General features: G+C 36.5%; 1 protein-coding gene across 2 annotated transcripts in view; it reads left to right on the plus strand.

Annotated features, from left to right (window-relative positions):
- NGR-A15 (neuropeptide receptor A15) overlaps positions 1–19,857 on the plus strand; it is a 135,925-nt gene that overhangs the window by 104,302 nt on the left and 11,766 nt on the right. For both annotated transcript variants that reach the window (XM_038017903.2, NM_001134240.1), the window contains 1 exon segment: positions 1,777–2,003. In XM_038017903.2, the coding sequence (XP_037873831.1) occupies positions 1,777–2,003 (227 nt within the window).

Genomic DNA, 19,857 nt, shown 5'->3' on the forward strand with positions numbered 1-19,857 from the left:
TGGATCTACTAGGCTTTACTGCTGGTAAACATAATTTTAGGTAGAATACAAGGCAAGGCAAGTAGGCAAGTAGTTTGGGTAAAAAACAAGTTTCCTGTCTAGGTCGAATTATAGCAACACTACCGGAAACTTTTGCCCAAAGCATGATTATTACACACGTATCTTTTACGTTATGTTGATGTTCATGATTCTAGAGCACGCGATGCGAGTTAGAATAAGTCGATTATAACAATAATTCAGTACCAAACTTGCTGGTTCTTAAAACAATATTTTTACACAAAAAAAAACAGCATTTATCTTCCAATCCTGATTAGAAATCCCTCAATTGCTCATCGTTTTCTCATCACTTATATTATAAGCCAATTAATAATAATTGCCCAATCACTTATATTATAAATCAATAATTATAATTGTCCAATCACTGGAATTGAGTAATGGGAATACACCGAGTTTTAAAACATGCAATAAAATATTATAAAAAAAAGGGAAAATGAAATCGATGGTTGATGAAATATGATAGATTCTGCGAAGCACTGCTCTTGCTAGGGCTAGTGACGGCAAATTTTCTCAGGTTGAACCCGCGAGCTTACCTACCTGCCGCGCGAAACTGGAATATGAGGTCTATAAAATCAAAGGCAGCTTTTTTTTTTATTGCCTTTGTAGGCAGACGAGCATACGGCCCACCTGATGGTGAGTGGTTACCGTCGCCCATGGACTTCAGCAATGCCAAGGGCAGAGCCAAGCCGCTGCCTACCGCTATATCCAAGCCTGTCAAATATTCAGGTAAACTACAAAAATCGGCCCTAAACACGTCATTACGGATCCTCCCGATCCATCGAAGTACTGCTCTTGCTAGGGCCAGTGTTAGCAACACTCCCGGTTTGAGAATCTGAAATAACTTTGTTCGTATAGCTACGATATTCTTTATTTTAAAGCAGATTTATAAAAAATGAGAATATTACTAATAATCTGAATTTTAAATGATAAAACTTCGTTTAATAGTACTTAATACAGAGTAAACTTAACATTTTTTGAACTGAATTTGTTAGAGAATTAGCTGCATTTGTTATAACATGAAAACACCAACTAACGTGTCCAACTAACTAAACAAGATAGCGCCATTCTTAATACATTTTACGACATTATGGCGTTTAGCTGCCTTTGATTTTACAGGCCTCATATCACCTTAGGCTACCAGCAAATAGGTAGGAAGAAAAAACATATAAGAACGGTAACAAAAAACTCACCACGAACTCAATAAAACTAAAAAAATCAATGAGAAAACTGTATTAGCAAATTAATGTTCTTAATGAGAAATTAGTCTAAAGATCCGACACGTGCCAGAATTTTATTACGCTTGGCAACTCATGAGCAATAAATTATATCAAATGAATATACAAAGCTAAAGAATGCAATGCCAACTGTGATCTCTATCTCGTCGCCGTAAGCTAGTAATAAAATTACTAAAAGTATAGCTTCGAAACAAGTAGCTTGAATATCCTTTGAAAAATTACTCAACTTGTTTGAGATCTTTATATTCCATGAACATTTTTAATAAGCGGATTTGTCCGTCCGAGATGACACGCCTTAGGGGATACTCACTGAGAAATATACTCTGCAAAGTATAATAATATTATTTCTCTTCAATGAATAACTAATTCTGAATTAATTCTGATTTTTTCGGACAAATCCCACACAGTTGACACAGTAACATTTCGCTATGTACATGAAAAATACAATGGACGTGTGCGTGTACCTATCAATAATTTTTTACAGTTACATTCTATCACTGGCCTTGGCTGATCTGCTAGTCATCATCACCTGCGTCCCCTTTACTTCGATCGTGTACACCGTGGAATCCTGGCCTTGGGGTAGGACTGTGTGCCAAGTGTCGGAAGCCGCCAAAGACGTCAGCATCGGAGTGTCAGTTTTCACCCTGACAGCGCTGTCAGCGGACAGATACTTCGCCATCGTAGATCCGCTGAGGAAACTACATGCAACAGGTAAGAATGTTTCTAGTATAACGTTATATTTTAAGTATGTTTCACTCTTTTGGAGCGTGCAACATTTAGAAACAAATCGCATTCGGGTGTCATCGGGCGCGATCGGAAATTCCCGAACGCGCAGGTGTCCTGTGACGTCATTCAACAAGATTCGCCCGCCAATTTAAGTTCAACATAAAATCGTAATTTTAGTATAATTTGCATAATCTAGTTCTACTGATCGTTTACTCCTTTTTGTTCATATATTGATATTATACACTTACCTACATCTAAAACAATGTATTTACGAATTAAGGTGTTTGACATATACATATCCTGATTGAAATTTTCCCGCTAAAACAGAGAGCAAATAACAAACCAGACTTTCAATACTTCACGGTAGTATTATTGATCGAAGACTTCACGTATATGATATTTCTCAACGAGTTTCTTATTCGTCAAAAAGTTTTCTTTCGTTTTTTTCTAAAAAGATCTTATTTGTTGATCCAATAATCTCTCCAAACTCTATAATTTATATTTGCATAACTTCGATATAAATAGATGTATATAAAAATAAGTCTTGCTTGTCTCTATATACGTTTCAAAACCATTGATCCAATTATGATGAAACTTGGTACAATCGTTAGTGGAACTCCAGGAAAAATTTCTATCAAAATCATATCAACGCATAGGTAGCATATGAGTTATTACACAAAAATTGTCTACTGCGATTTCTTGTGATTTCGATCTGGTGGTAGATTCAGCGAAGCACTACTCTTGATAGGGCTAGTGGTAGCAAGTTCTCTTAAGTTAAGTCCCCTGAGCTCACCCACCCAATCGTGCGTAGTTGGAATAATAGCTCCTTAGGCTACCCAAGATTAGGTAGGTAGGATTGGGTAGGTCTAAGCCAACAGCGAATATAATAATAAATAATGAGAAAACATTTAAAATAATAGAAATTGTAAACGTTACAAACGAAATTTTGAGAACAATCTTCGCGAACATATTCAGAGTTTTGACGGCGAAGAATGTTCAACGAATTAAACTTTATCCGAACAAAAGTACTGATTCAGGTAACTAGAGAAACTTTTGAGCCTTTAAAACATCTAACGGAGGAGTATGAAATTTTGCACACTTATAGAGAATATAGAGAAGAAGTGCACAATGTTAATATTTTTTTTAAATAATGCATAAAAGATACATTAAATCAATAAAGAAAACATTACACACACTACATACCATGTATTCGACGCACACACGCATGCATACTATTTATTGTCAAACTTTTGTTCTTGACGTCTGTGATCAAATTGAGAATAGATTAAATATTGTTTGTCTTTATTAATATTTTTTTATAGTGTAGCCTTGACGAAATTTGTGATTATAGAAGTATAAAATACAATCATAATAGTGTACAAACTTACAATTCCAATTAATTATAGTCGAATTTCGACTACTGCAGGACCTCTAGTAATTGAAAATCTGTCATGCCTTTAATTGAGAGTTTGCAATTTGACTACAACAATATAAATTGACTTCATTAAATACAGCTAATGATATCACATCGCAAATGACGAATTGGCCGAGAGCCCGCATCCATCGATGTTTCTCTCTGAGATCATTACTGATTTTAATTACAAAATTCAGTTTCGTAACTTTACAAAAAATCCAGTTTCGATTGACTTGTGCTCATTGAATTTTCAATTTCAATGAACAGTATACTGATACCCAATTACGTAATTGAAATCAATGATTTGTATTGTGCTCCCAATTACTGGCTTAATCAGTAGTTCGTGACCACTAAAATCGTAATATATTCGAAGCGCATGAAGTGATATGAAATATATATCAAGGATTGAAATGCTATTTGGTTTAAGCAACATTTCTAAAAATTACCGCAGAGCCATTTAAAGTTTAAAATTTTGGAAAAAATATCATAACAAAACACTTGCTGCTGCACTGCAAAACACTGCGTTTCGGCTTGAAGGGCGGGGCAGCCGTTATAGATGTCTATGGGCTCCAGTAACCACTTAACACCAAGTGGGCTGTGAGCTAGTGTACTCAACTAAAATACAAAAAAAACCTCTTCAGCTATTTGAATGGGGTAAACTTAATTGAAGTTAAACTATAAACATCGGATTGTTGACGCGCTAATATATATCTATCTATATATATAAAAATGAATTGTTGTTCGTTAGTCTCGCTAAAACTCGAGAACTGCTGGACCGATTTGGCTAATTTTGGTCTTGAATTATTTCTGGAAGTCCAGAGAAGGTTTAAAAGGTAGATAAATATGAAAATGCTTGGAATAAAATAAAAATAGCAATTTTGTTTTTCCTTTGATGTGTCCCCCGTCGGACGGATTCCTTTTGTTTGTTTTAAGTTTATTCTAGACAAAAGTTTAGGTTTTTTGTTTATCGATTGAGGCACTACGAAGTCTGCCGGGTCAGCTAGTACCAAATAAAATGAACCTTTCATTACAAAGATAAATATCGCGTATTAAACGAAATGTCGCTTAAAACTATTATTAGCATTTCACAGTAATGCGTTTCGCAGTAATGCGTTTCGGTTTGAAGGGTGAGGCAGCGGTTGTAACTATACTGAGACCTTAGAACTTGTATCGCAAGGTGGGTTTTTTTTTTTTTATTGCCCTTGTAGGCAGACGAGCATACGGCCCACCTGATGGTGAGTGGTTACCGTCGCCCATGGACTTCAGCAATGCCAGGGGCAGAGCCAAGGCGCTGCCTACCGCTAAAATTGCACATTTACGTTGTAGATGTCTCTGCATGCCTATATTACGTTGTGATTGTATTATCTTTTCTTTTCAAATTACTACAAAGTATTTTTACATAACACAGCAATGTCTCGGTGGCAAAAAGTTAAGCACAAAACTTTTGCTATCAACACGGTATGCTCCCGCGGGCTATTCGACTTCAGAACACAACAAGATAAAAGTTTGAAATATTTGTGTGTTAGTATTAGTGACTTGTGTATTGGCGTTTCGTGTTTGTAACCATATTCGTAGTCCACCCGATTTTCACCTTAATTTATATCAAATTAAAGTCAGAATTCCATTAGACCGTCTGCTATTCAAATAGAAACACAAGATTTCACTGTGGTCAGCCCAGACAAGATAATCCCATTAGGTACAGGTTTTAGATACACAGGTATATTTTAGAGGATCATTTTATCGAAGTCAATATAGCTAAGACTAAAATAGCTAGTGTCTAGCTGGAATATTTAGTTAAGTCTGTCAAAATCATCAAATACTCGTACTATTTATTACCAGTTCTTATGATAAGCAATTTTTTACCAAAACACAGTAGCTATCAAAGTACAATATAAAACATATCAGAAGCCATTTGCAACAATTACTCAAATACAAAGTAATGCGTGCAAACTTGAGAGAATCGATTTCCAGTAAAATATGAATCATTCTCAAAATTATTAAAAGGGAACTTTGAAATGAAACCCTACAAGCGACGATTAAATTTTACGACCTTCTCAAGTTTCAAAACAACCCTTAGGTATTCGATATATTATAATTTATGAAATATCAATAAAACTAAATATATACATCACACTACGCTGTCAACATAATAAATAAAATAATAAATAAATAAATATTTACTAACAATCACGCCACGTTAACTGGTCCCGTGATAAGTAAAGAACTTGTGTTACAGGTACCAGATAACGGAAATAAATGTAAGATTTTTATTATACACATACATGTATTTAATATTTTAATATACATCCATAACCCTGGAAAAGACATTTATATGTATCATACAAATATCTCCCCTTGGCGGGATTCGAACCCGCGACCCCCTTGTGTAGTGACCATGTCACTTACCACTACACCAGACGGCCGTCACTCACTATAAACACAGGCCCTAATCTTTATAACAAAACTACACTTTAGCATCATGTCAATAAGTCAACTTACACCGCCATATTAGAAACATAACTTAACTAGCCCTTTATCATATAAATAAATAATTAGTGATAAATAAATAAAAAATATTTTCAATTGAAATTTAAAAAAAAACTATAACATCCCTCAAGTTGATACGAAATAGACATTTTGAACAAAAAACCATTAGATTCGTGTGATTAGTTTCAGAGTTCATCCCGGACAAACATCGTGAAACGTGACTGATGATGTATAAGTATTAAGGACGTTTTCACGAACGATTTTCACCGTGAAAGAACAAATTCATGTGACAAAAACAAAAGGAAACCTTAAAAGCTGTAAAGCTGCGTTACGTCACTGCGATCTTAAGGCGTGGTTTACGTAAATCCGCACGTGTAGCTACCGTAACGCTGCCGGCTCTGCTTGTTTTTGCCGCGAGCCAATCCAGTTTGAAACACGGAACAGCTGTTGTACATTAAAATTGGAACCTGAGCCTCATGCCTTTTTTTATTTTTTTATTGCTAAGAAGGGTGGACGAGCTCACAGCCCACCTGGTGTTAAGTGGTTACCGGAGCCCATAGACATCTACAACGTAAATGCGCCACCCACCTTGAAATATAAGTTCTAAGGTTTCAAGTATAGATACAACGGCTGCCCCACCCTTCAAACCTAAACGCATTATTGCTTCACGGCAGAAATAGGCAGGGTGGTGGTACCTACCAGCGCGGACTCACAAGAGGTCCAACCACCGGTAAAAAGTCTCAAACTGGATAGCGGTAATTACGTTATAATGTCTATAGATTCCGGTAACCGCTCAACGCCAAGATTGCCGTGTGATTGTGAAAGGTGGCCTGTAAGAAATGAATGAGGAGAGTGGAAGATCGAGCTCACTGATGTAAATTAAAAAGTACAGTGGTAGCGACGGTATTGGAATAGTTGCAGACATATCTACACACGACGAGGTTTCATTCGTCGAACTTTCAAAACTATCTGCCCACTTCCTATTAATTATTGAAGATACTTCAACTAGGGAGTATGTTTAATTTCTGAGCTTCAATATTTCAGCGTGCGACGTCCGCCATGAAACCAATTCTCTTTCAAATTCAATCGCCAAAAGCATCAATTTTATATTTCTCTTACATTAAAGGAGAAACCCGAAATCCATACAAACTTGGGCCTGGCGTTACAGTGCTAGAATTTGGGCATAAATTACAATACCTAAGAAGGTTTCATGAGCCCAATTTTCAGATCTCCCAGCAATGGCCAAATTGGTAAAATCAACAATGTCTACATTTTAGGTTATGTTTATTGTTCGAGATATTTTAATAAAAAACGATATTTTTGAGGCTGTTTCCTACTAAAGATGAGTATTTTTTTACGAAACCTGTTGGTTTCTTGAAAATAAAAATGGAACCTGTTACGAGAAATCGCGAGAAAGATTATTTACGAAAACGAACGAAAGCCAAAAATTAAAAAAAACGTAATGCGAAACGCGCTGCGCACGAAACAATTTTTAAAGGGATTTTATGACCTGGTAACTAAAACCTTTAGGTCAGTCTTATTTTAATTTGAATGAAAACTTTTTTATATGAAAAACGATATTTATATGATAACTTTTTATATAAAATATAAATCATTACGTGCTCCCATATTATCTCATTTTATTTTATTTTATTTCATGCCTTTTTTTTATTTCGTAGATGGGCGGGCGAGTTCACAGCCCACCTGGTGTTAAGTGGTTACTGGAACCCATAGACATCTACGACGTAAATGCGCCACCCACCTTGAGATATAAGTTCTAAGGTCTCAATATAGTATTACTGCTTCACGGCAGACATAGGCGGGCGGGAGGTGCGGACTCACAAGAGATCCTACCACCAGTAAAATTATTATTGTAACTACACCATAGAAAAACTCAAAAGTACCAAATCGGGTTTTTCATGTTATATTTAAGATTGCCAGTTGAAAATATTTTGAATTGCCGCAGTTGCCGACATGATTTCGTATCATAACTAAATGGAACAGTTATTTATTTATTTTAATGATTTTGTTAGTATATTTTGGTGCTTTACGTTACGTTATTCAATGAGATTAAGTTTATAGTCTGGCCAGCGAATCATGGCACAACTAAATAGCGGCAATCCAAAATATCTTCAGTTGGCAACATTAAAGATAACATAACACGATTTGATACATTTGTGTTTTTCTATGGCATAGTCACATTAATATAAAAATGCAAAACTACCCTTTTATGCTATATTTAATGTTGTCAGTTGTAGATATTTTGAATTGCCGCCATTGTAAGTAGTTGTGTTAGGATTCCATGGCCATACTCTATTTACATTGATTAAAATACCTATAAAAACATTCATTTATCCTAAAACAAAAGAGTATTAATTATTTTTTACACTCGATTTCCACTAAATCGATCCTATTTTAGGGATGCTCTAATTCTAATGCGCACGTTTGTGGAGCTAGTTACGTATATTGAAATAAGTGTTGCTGATGTTTACAAAGATTGCTTAAAACAAAAAATAAAATTCAACTTATTTTCTACACTTGGCCATTGTCAATGAAGCTAAGATTTCAATAGGTTAATCAAGCAAAATAGACGAATTTTTTGGTACACATCCCATTCGTGTAACGCTTAGGCCCAGAATGGGGTTTCTCCTTTAAATTGTAATATGAAGGTTCAATAAATATTTCATACACAAAATACAGTCCACGCTTAATTATCATAACGCAACACGAGGCCTATTATTTTTTTCCTACCTGTTCCCTGGTAACCTAAGGGGATATTCCAGCTAAGCTCAGTCCGGTAAGTGAGCTCACGGCCTCAACCTGAGAGAATATTTTGACACTAACCCTAGGTAGAGCAGGTGAAGCACTGCAAGAATCTACCACCGGATCGGAATCGCGACCCACTGAGAAGATCCGGCAAGAGTGAAGCCTACGCCCAGCAGTAGACCTTGGACTATCGATGATAATAGGCCGTAGCAAAATAAGGATATGAACGCTCATAGAAAATTTCAAACATTCAAAGACAACCGAGGATAACTTGAAATAATCAAGCAACTTGATAATTCTACTCAGAGAAAACAATGTTATAAACTAACGAAACAGATACACGTTATGGATTCGGTAATCAGTCATCTTTCTGCCCTTACCTCAGTTTATTCAGTCTCGGCACGATGTGTTTTCGGTCATATACTGTCTAGCGTTTAGTTCCGTTTCGGGCATATGATATTTCAAAATAACTCATCCATCTTTTCGTTGATCCTATGGATTCACATTACGTACACTTTATCATAACAAGAAATTTTGAATTTAAAAAAAAAAACAACGATTTGTACATTCAATTCTCTTCTGACGGAGCCAGTCCTCTCAACCCTGGTCAAATTGAAAAGGCATCCTAAGGCGACTAGTTATAGCTCTTAGGAGCTAAATAGAAGTTAAATAACAATCCAGTCAATACTTGCATTGCGATTATTACAAAATGCCGTAGATACTATAATACTATACTTTTATTTTTAATTACTGGTGATAGGACCTCTTGGGAGTCCGCACAGGTAGGTACCACCGCCCCGCCTATTTCTGCCGTGAAGCAGTAATGCGTTTCGGTTTGAAGGGTTGGGCAGCCGTTGTAACTATACTGAGACCTTAGAACTTATATCTCAAGGTGGGTGGTGCACTTACGTTGTAGATGTCTGTGGGCTCCAGTAACCACTTAACACCATGTGGGCTGTGAGCTCGTCCAACCATCTAAGCAATAAAAAAATAATTATTAGTTCGATACTAAAAAAAATATACTAGGGCTTGTTCGGAACGCGTTAATTCAATTTTACGGGTATCAAACTCGATACCAAACTGCCACTAAACTGTCAGCTTATCGCACGAATGAGCGATAAATGGTGACATATATTAAACATGATCACTGATGCGGTGTAAGGGTTAGTGAGAGAAAATATTGCTATCGGAAATTTAATTGCGCACACTGAACATTTAAAATAGTATCTTTTTCGGTTTTTGCTAACATAACTTGTTATACGACCACTCAAATAAAAATATACCTACAATTCTGCGATTGAATAATTCGATTGACAAAAATAAAGATGTCCGTTAGGATGTCGGTGAGTATGATATGGACATGTGTGGCATAGAGAGGAGATGCATGTTACTAGGAGATGTATAGAAATGGTAGTGCAAGGTAAAAGGGTCGAGCGAAGAAGACATGGATGGAGTGTGGGAATGACGATATTTTTTTTTATTGCTTAGATGAGTGGACGAGCTCACAGCCCACCTGGTGTTAAGTGGTAACTGGAGTCCATAGACATCTACAACGTAAATGCGCCACGCACCTTGAGATATAAGTTCTAAGGTTTCAGTACAGTTACAACGGCTGCCCCACCCTTCAAACCGAAACGCATTACTGCTTCGCGGCTGAAATAGGAAGGGAGGTGGTACCTACCCGTGCGGACTCACCAGAGGTCCTACCACCAGTAATTACGCAATTTATAATTTTGTGTGTTTGATTTTTATTACACGATGTTATTCCTTCACCGTGGAAGTCAATCGTGAACATTTGTTAAGTACGTATTTCATTAGAAAAACTGGTACCCGCCTGCGGGATTCGAACACCGGTGCATCGCTACATACGAATAAACCGGACGTCTTATCCTTTAGGCCACGACCACTTCGATATTCTCATATCGACGACGATATGAGAGAGAGTGTTGGGATGACGAGTGATAGAGCAGAATGGAATAGAAAAAATCGCTGTGCCGACCCTACCTAGTGGAGTCAAAGAAGAAGAAGAAGAAGAAAGATGTCAGTTAATAGTTGTAAATATCCTGTTTCCTTCCTTCAGTCTACCACCTCAAGCCTAAGCATGGCTCTGCGCAGTTATGTTTGTGCTTCGAAATTAATAAAAATTAATATATTCAATCAAGCTTGTTCATTAAACTTTATTATCAAATAGTCTTATGGTAAACAGTATTACGTTGTTAGGTGAATGCGTGCATTACTTTTGGTATTTGTCTTACAGATTCAAACGCAGTTATGTTTATCTTGGCGTATGATCAAACACTGCAGATATAGCACTAGAGATGTGACTTCAATTCGAGAATTCAGTTTTCCAAAATATATTTTTTACCAATAATCTATATCTATATATATAAAAATGAATTGCTGTTCGGTAGTCTCGCTAAAACCCGAGAACAGCTGGACCGATTTGGTTAATTTTGCTCTTGAATTATTTGTGGAAGTCCAGAGAAGGTTTAAAAGGTAGATAAATATGAAAATGCTCGGAATTAAATAAAAATAAAAAAATTCTTTTGCTTTGATGTGTCCCCCGTCGGACGGATACCTTTTATTTGTTTTAAGTTTATTTTATACAAAAGTTTAGGTCTTTTATTTATCGATTGAGGCACTACGAAGTCTGCCGGGTCAGCTAGTCTATACTAAATATACACCTACAATAGTAATAAGTTTGTTCGTTGTACATTGTCCCTATCAAATTCATACCAAGTTCTTTGGTCCGTACCAACATTCCAACTAAAGAAGTATCTACCACGTGTTTAAAGAGGAGTGGAATTCGAAAATGATAAAAAAAAAAATTCTGATATAAAATCAAATCTGCAATGCTTATCATGTTATCTGCCCTGTAGGTCACCAGTGCCCTACGCGGCGCAATGAAGTAATTATCTCGATTTCTGTTACTAAGCGCCTGGACAGCCTAACTTAGCCTTATTTTGTTTATTAATAATGTATATTTTAGTCTTAAAAGTCTCTCAAAAATAGACTTAGGTATTCTCAGTATCTTCGGATTCGTCTTTCCTTGGATCTACTAGATGTTCGGGCGCCTGAATAAGAAGATCGAATAGAGAAATCAACATAATTACTTCAGTGCGCCGCGTAGGGTACCCGTGACCTACATATCAGTCAACGTGTTAAATATGTATATGTGTAATTGCGCCATACGCCCTGTTAAGAATCTGCATCAATAGGCACTACCGCCCTAGTATTTTTGTAGCGAAAGACAGAACATTCATTTTTATATATGCATAATACAATAAGTAAATAAACAATGAGGACAAATCACACATAATCATCTCCAACACCATTAAAATATACATACATATATACATAATTAGCTTACCATTCAAGTTTCTGAAATGAAGATGACATCGTCGACAAGATTCAGGAAATCAGGCTGAGATATGATTTAGACTGGTCGTAGAACCTCTTCTGAGTCCGCACGGGTAGGTACCATCGCCCTGCCTATTTCTGCCGTGAAGCAGTCATGCGTTTCGGGTTGAAGGACGGGGCAGCCGTTGTAACTATACTGAGATCTTAGAACTTATATCTCAAGGTGGATAGCGCATTACGTCATAGATGTCCACTCCTCCAGTTTTTCAGATTACTCCAGTAGCTACTTAACACCAGGTGGGCTGTGAGCTCGTCCAACCATCTAAGCATAAAAAAAAAGATCGTCGGAACAATTAATGGCTCAAGGAAGAGTGGACGGTCAACGGTCTCGCGTTCATCTACAGACTCATCAACATTTTCAACTCATTCATCTACACACTCAAAAAACAATTTTATTGATTTATTTGGTTTTTGACCCGAACTCGAAAAATATCTTCCATTAATACTAACTAGCACTGCTAATAAAAATCCTTCGTTTGAACTATAGTCACCGGCTCTAGTGTGTTCTATTTTAGATATTAACTCATACGATTTGTTTACAATTAAAATGGGTCGTTGAAACAATCGATAAATGACTGATTTTATGTATTGTTTGTTTGTTTAAACGCTTCGATCTCTGTGTTTCTGTTCGTAAAATCATCTGATCAAATTGAGAGGATCTTCATTTTGATTGTCGAGTTTTATTGGTATTTACATAAACGAAGACTTGCATCTTGAGTATCAAACTATGCCGTAACTGCATAATTTTGTAGGAATCCTTACTAAATAATTGAATGTTTTATTGCATACATAAACAGGTTCACGATCCATCTTATTTTAAATGGAACTAAGCAACACACCCGGTTTGAGCCTCGTGAGCTCACCTACGAGTCAAGTAGAAGCTGATAAAGCCTCTCAAAGCTATCAGCATAGGTAGGATAAAAAAATCGACTCCCATATTGAAACCTGGAATCAAAGTCTCGCTTGTGTTTCAGCTTCGCCCTAACATGTAGGTGAGCTCACGGGGCTCAAACCAGGTGTGTTGTTAATACTGGCCCTAGCAAGAGCAGTGCTTCGCAGAATCTACCGCCGGATCGGAAACGTCGCTATTGAGAAGACCCGGCGAGAAACTCAGTGGGCTGTGTCTATGGGTTAATTTACTCGTCGAGCCTTTCGTCGCAAGCGACGGGTTCGGCGAGGACGGTGACCGGTGCTTGACGTGTTATGGGCGATGTCGACTGTTTACCATTCGGTCTACAGGGTCGGGTGAAAGCCACTAATATTATCAGCTGTTTTATACACATTGTCTTGTCAGAAGCGGCTTGGTTGTTCCCCTAGCATTGCTAATTGCCGTGACTGACTTGCTGTTTTCGGAGCCGCATACTTGTCTGCCTACAACAGTAACAAGAAATACATAATAAAATAATAATAACTATATACTAGTAAAAATTGATTAAAACACGCGAGAGAATCAAATGAATCCACAAAATTTATTTCTAAATATGCAAACTTATATCAAGATATTCTTTCGTAAATTTCTACTCTTGGTGGAATGTATTGAAATACGAAATCTAAGGAGCACGTTGTTACGTAAATTCGCTATTGATATTTCGTGTGAAGCTTTTTGAGTTGCCAAAATACTCATGCCAAGGTAAATGTAACGTGAAATTGAATCTGTGAAAACAGATGAAACGGTTCAAAGTGTTGGTATAACGTTTACCTGCTCCGAATTATTTGCCTACTTCGTTGGTTAAGGATCACGTCATTTCCGATCCTCCCGGTCCACCACCGGTGCTTTTAGGTACTTCAAGCACCGGTCATCGTTCTCGTCGAACCCGTCGCTTGCGACGAAGGGCTCGACGAGTAAATTAACCCTCAGACAGCCCACTGAGTTTCTCGCCCGATCTTCTCCGTAGGTCGCGTTTCCGATCCGGTGGTAGATTCTACGAAGCACGGCTCTTGCTAGCGTTCGTGTTAGTAACGTCATCAGGTTTTAGCCCCGTGAGCTCACCTACTAGTTAAGGTTACGCTGAAATAGCCTCTCAACGCTATCAGCTTAGGTAGGAAAAAAAAGGTTAAATATAAGCAACTCTATTAACTCTGAACAGTGAATGCATCTGTTGTTTTTATCTTCGCTATATCACGGATCATCGGCAACGGATCTGGAACGCGACTGTCCAATATCCCATTTCCACTATCCGCTTCGGATCCATAACAAAGCGGGAGCACTTCTCCATTTGACAAGCTCAGCCGTCATTACGTGATATCGTTTACAATTAGTCCGGTTAAAAAATCCAATATACAAAAATCATTGTTATTTATTATTTTACTTTGAACACACAAGAATCCAGATATTACCCGTGAAAGAGGGAAATGTCAAATAAAAATGTTATATAATTATTAGCGCCAATTCGTTGTCACATTTTAGTCTTAAATATTAATTATTATATATATTATCTATCTTATGCTGTCTGTATATATACATATACCCAATATGTTTGATAAATAGTTTAGTATAAAAATAACTTATAACCTTACATGACAACAGTACATTATTTAAATTAACTCGATTCTTTCATTTGCATAGTTGCTTGAGAATTTTTTGTATTTAAAAATCTAATCTTTTTGCTTTTCCTATAATGAAATTTTAGTTAGTTTTATAAAAATATTTTGTGTATACTTAATGTGACCATATTTTCCGATTTGAGCGGGACAGTCTCGCTTTCGGGCATTCTGTCTCGCTGTCCCCAGTGAGGCCGACATAGTTCACCTTTGCAAACATACAAATGATAAATTTATTTTTCAATTGAACACAGAGCTAGAAGTGTTTAAATGGGCTAATTTAACAAAAGAGGTACAGACTATTACACAGTACTAACTATTTTGTATTTAGTGCTTTGATTCTTTTGTGTTATTCTATGTTCAAAGGCCGTTTGGTGTAGTGGTAAGTGACATGGTCACTACACAAGGGGGTCACGGGCTCGAATCCCGCCAAGGGAGCATATTTGTATGATAAATATAAATGCCTTTTCCAGGGTTATGGATGTATACTAAATATATGTATATGTATAATAAAAATCTTACATTTATTTCCGTTATCTGGTACCTGTAACACAAGTTCTTTACGAACTTAGCACGGGACCAGTTAACGTGGCGTGATTGTTAGTAAATATTTATTTATTTATTATTTATAAGAAAATACTTGTTAAACACTAAATACTTTTTTTTATTATGTAATTCCGCAGATGTCCCGCTTTGACAAAAAAAATAATGGTCACGTTATATTATATACTTCTCCAAGATGGAGCACCGAACGATTCACACAATATATTTATATAATATATATATACATATTTGTTTCGAAGCCTTCATTCCCACAAGAAATATCGGAATGATGCATTTAAACTAGTTTACAAAAATATCATAGGATCGACTAGACTCGCGCATTACTTTGCTAACAGAGAGACTAGGGTTGTCGCTTGTTAGTCTTGCACTTATCGCAATAAACAGGATTACTGTTCTCGACTCTACCCAACAATGCCTACGAGTACATATCGTTTTAACTAAGCCCCAGTCTTTATTCACCTACTAGCGACTACTACTGACATTGCTAAAGTCCATGGGCGACGGTAACCACCATCAGGTGGGCCGTCCGCTCGTTTTTTTTTTCGATGGGTGGGCGAGCTCACAGCCCACCTGGTGTTAAGTGGTTACTGGAGCCCATAGACATCTACAACGTAGACGCGCCACCCACCTTGAGATACAAGTTCTAAAGTCTCAGTATAGTTACAACGGCTGCCCCACTCTTCAAACCGAAACGCATTACTGCTTCACGGCAGAAATAGGCAGGGTGGTGGTACCTATCCGCGCGGACTCACAAGTGGTCCTACCACCAGTAATTACGCAAATTATAATTTTGCGGGTTTGATTTTTATTACACGATGTTATTCCTTCACTGTGGAAGTGAATCGTAAACATTTGTCGAGTACGTATTTCATTAGAAAAATTGGTACCCGCCTGCGGGATTCGAACACCGGGGCATCGCTACATACGAATGGACCGGACGTCTTATCCTTTAGGCCACGACGACTTCATCTGCCTAATAGGGCATAAAAAATATAAGAAAAAAACACAAAGTAACATTAGTGTTCGCTCTTTCTGTGTCTGGATTGCTAATAAACGGCGATAGTATTTACGTTAAAAATATAAAAATTAAGGAATTTAAAAAAAAATTTTGCTAACCCTATCATGATATTATGGAAAATATGGCAATGTGAAGTGAAGAATAAACACTGATACAAAACTGGTTCACTTAGCGAATAAACACATGAATATATTCGTTCCATCGTCTTGTTAGAAATTCTTTGAACAAACATTTCTGTTTGCGATGCAGATTAAAATCCTTTAAGCTTTTATGATGCATCATTTGATATGGGCATGGTAATGAACTTTAAAAAAATCCTCAATTAAATTCGGAATTTATTGTTGAATATTTTCATATACGCGAAATGGAATTGGAAAAGTATGTAATTTAACCGACTCCAATATTTAAAAAAATTTGGAGGACTCCGTTTATGCTTCCTAGTTTCATGTAAGAAAGGACCACTTTCTCTCACTTTTGTATAATAATTTAGTAGTTACTATGAATACTTAAATTTGAACCTCGGGCTCGGTGGAGTCGTCGTGGCCTAAGAGATAAGACGTCCGGTGCATTCGTGTGAAACCCGCAAAATTATAATTTGCGTAATTACTGGTGGTAGGACCTCTTGTGAGTCCGCGCAGGTAGATACCACCGCCCTGCCTATTTCTGCCGTGAAGCAGTAATGCGTTTCGGTTTGAAGGGTGGGGCAGCCGTTGTAACTATACTGAGATCTTAGAACTTATATCTCAAGGTGGGTGGCGCATTTACGGTGTAGATGTCCATGGGCTCCAGTAACCACTTAACACCAGGTGGGCTGTGAGCTCGTCCACCGATCGAAGCAATAAAAAAATAAAATAAAATAAAGTGATTTTCTGTGCAGGATAGCAGGCAGAAGCCGGATGAGAGAAGCCAAGGATCGTGCTCAATGGCGAGCAATTGGAGAGGCCTATAACCAGCAGTGGACTGCTATAGGCTGATTGATGATGATGATAATGATAATCACTTGAATTTTTTTTTATTGCTTTATGTGGGTGGACGAGCTCACAGCCCACCTGGTGAAACCACCTACAACGTAAATTCGCCATCCATCTTGAGATATAAGTTCTAAGGTCTCAGTATAGTTACAACGGCTGCCCCACCCTTCAAACCGAAACACATTACTGCTTCACGTCAGAAATAGGCAGGGTGGCGGTACCTACCCGTGCAGAATTTCCTTGTCTAGCCTTACAGCACGTAATTTAGCCACGTTTTATTTACAGCACTAGTACATCTTTTTTTGCACTTCTGGTGACCCCAATTTTTATAGTGACTCCGAATACCCATCGGGACTGCTTGGTCCTTTAGAACCCATCGGGGTTCTAAACCGGAACCACTCTCTCAATCCTTTTTATCACTGTTTTTTTTACTATCAATGTCGATCCTTCGCCAATAAAATTTAGACTAACGTCAGAAGTAATATAGTATCTATATATTAATACGTGAAGCAAAAACTTTGTATCCTTTTTACGAAAATTGCGCGGACGGAGGAGTATGAAATTTTCCACACTTATAGAGAATATAGAGAAGAAGTGCACAATGCTAATATTTTTTTTAAATAATGCATAAAAGATACATTAAATCAATAAAGAAAACATTACATACACTACATACCATGTATTTGACGCACACAGGCATGCATACTATTTATTGTCAAAATTTTGTTCTTGACGTCTGTTGTCAAATTGAGAATAGATTAAATACTGTTTGTCTTTATTAATATTTCTTTATAGTGTAGCCTTGGGGAAATTTGTGATTATAGAAGTATAAAATAGAATCATAATAGTGTACAAACTAACAATTCCAATTAATTATAGTCGAATTTCGACTACTGCGGGACCTCTAGTTTTTTGGAAAACCTTAATGTTATTATAGATGATTTGATGTTGAAACTGACAACGACATCATGACGTTCAAAACTAATTTGATTACCGCTTAAACTATAAGCATCCTAATTGTTCGGTATATTTTAATTATTCTTTCGTATAAGAAATAGTTTGATTTAAACACACATTAGGAATGATTTGGACAAAAATATTCGCTGAACATTGTTTTACCTTGCTTCCACACAGGCAATTAAATATTCAAAGAGCAATTACTACATTTCGTTTATAAGTATTCTTTGTTTATTTATTTATGTACACACAAAAAAAAAGACATAGTACAGAGTAATAGGAAAATTATGTACAAAGGCACTGTTTATTTCTTTAAGAAATCTCTTCCAGCAGACCTGCGAGAGGATTATGAGAATAATAATTAAAAGTGATGAGTGTGTGTAGAACAGCTAAAATAACAAATACAACATGATAATTATAGTAATGCACATACACATAGCCAATACTGTTTGTTAATATATAATCTTTGTTAAATGTGCTGCCTTAAGACACTAATTAAGACTAAACTGGGCCTATAAATATGCTTCAATATTCCTTCTACAATTCAAAAGCAAACAAAACAAAATGAAATCTATTTTTATGCTTTAATCTCCCTTTTTTTTATTATATCGTCAGGTGATTTAAGTCAGCTATTTGGTTAAAGCGACATTTCGCTTAATAGGTACGCGACATTTATCTTCCTAATTAAAGGTCCGTTTTATTTAGTATTGGCATCAACAGTTCGATGTTTTTAATTGAACTTCAATTATGTTTGTTCCATTTAAATAGCTGAATTTTTTTGAAGTGAAAACTTCTTTACAATCGTTGTGATTTCAAACCGGATGCAACGGAAAAAACGACAGGTAAGAGACACAAAAAAAAATGTGTAGGATGAAGCCAGCAAAGAATGAGACAGAAATATACATACTACTTAATACAGCGCCATCTGTGAGATTTTTTAATACTAACGTGTGTATGAAAGCTCTTGTAGTGAATTTTAATTTAGGATTATACGTGAAATTAAAATATCAATTCACAGAGGGCGCTACCTTACAATTATTTACTAATGACAAAATTTTACATATATACTTAAGACGTTTAGGATAATTGTATTTTAATTTTGGAAGGTTTCTTCACTTCTACCACGTGTGAATTGCACACATTTTGTATTTTTTGTTATGATATTTTTTCCAATTTTTAAACTTGAAATAGCTGACCTGTGAAATTGCAAACATTTCCCTCAAAACAAATAACCTTTATTCACCCTTCGATATTATTTCAGAGGTTTTTCAGTCGTCCGTGACCACGAAAATCTTAAAAGGTAGTGGAAACGGGAATAAAAAAAAGCAAGATTAACCGGTAAAAGTAGTTTGTAATTACATATCTGTACGGCTCGCGAAAACCGACAAAAAAATTAACCGTAAAACAAAGTTGAATAGAAACGTATCCGAATGGTTGTTAATCGTTTTTTTACGGTTCCCATAAAACGTGTCCGGTAAACGCTGTACCTTACAGTAAATAAGAACGATCGTAATTCCTTTAGATTTATTGCGTGAAGGCGGCCTTATTCTGTCTGCGTTTATGTTCGAGAAGAATAATTATACTTACAATACTAATATAAAAAAATCAGCTTTTTCCCGCGACTTCGTCCGCGTGGCATACTTACTTTAACAAAACGCTAAATTTTACCCGCCTCTTCATTTACCTAGAAAGTGTAAATAG

Source organism: Bombyx mori, chromosome 3 (genome assembly GCF_030269925.1).
Source record: "Bombyx mori chromosome 3, ASM3026992v2".
Taxonomy (NCBI): Eukaryota; Metazoa; Arthropoda; class Insecta; order Lepidoptera; family Bombycidae; genus Bombyx; species Bombyx mori.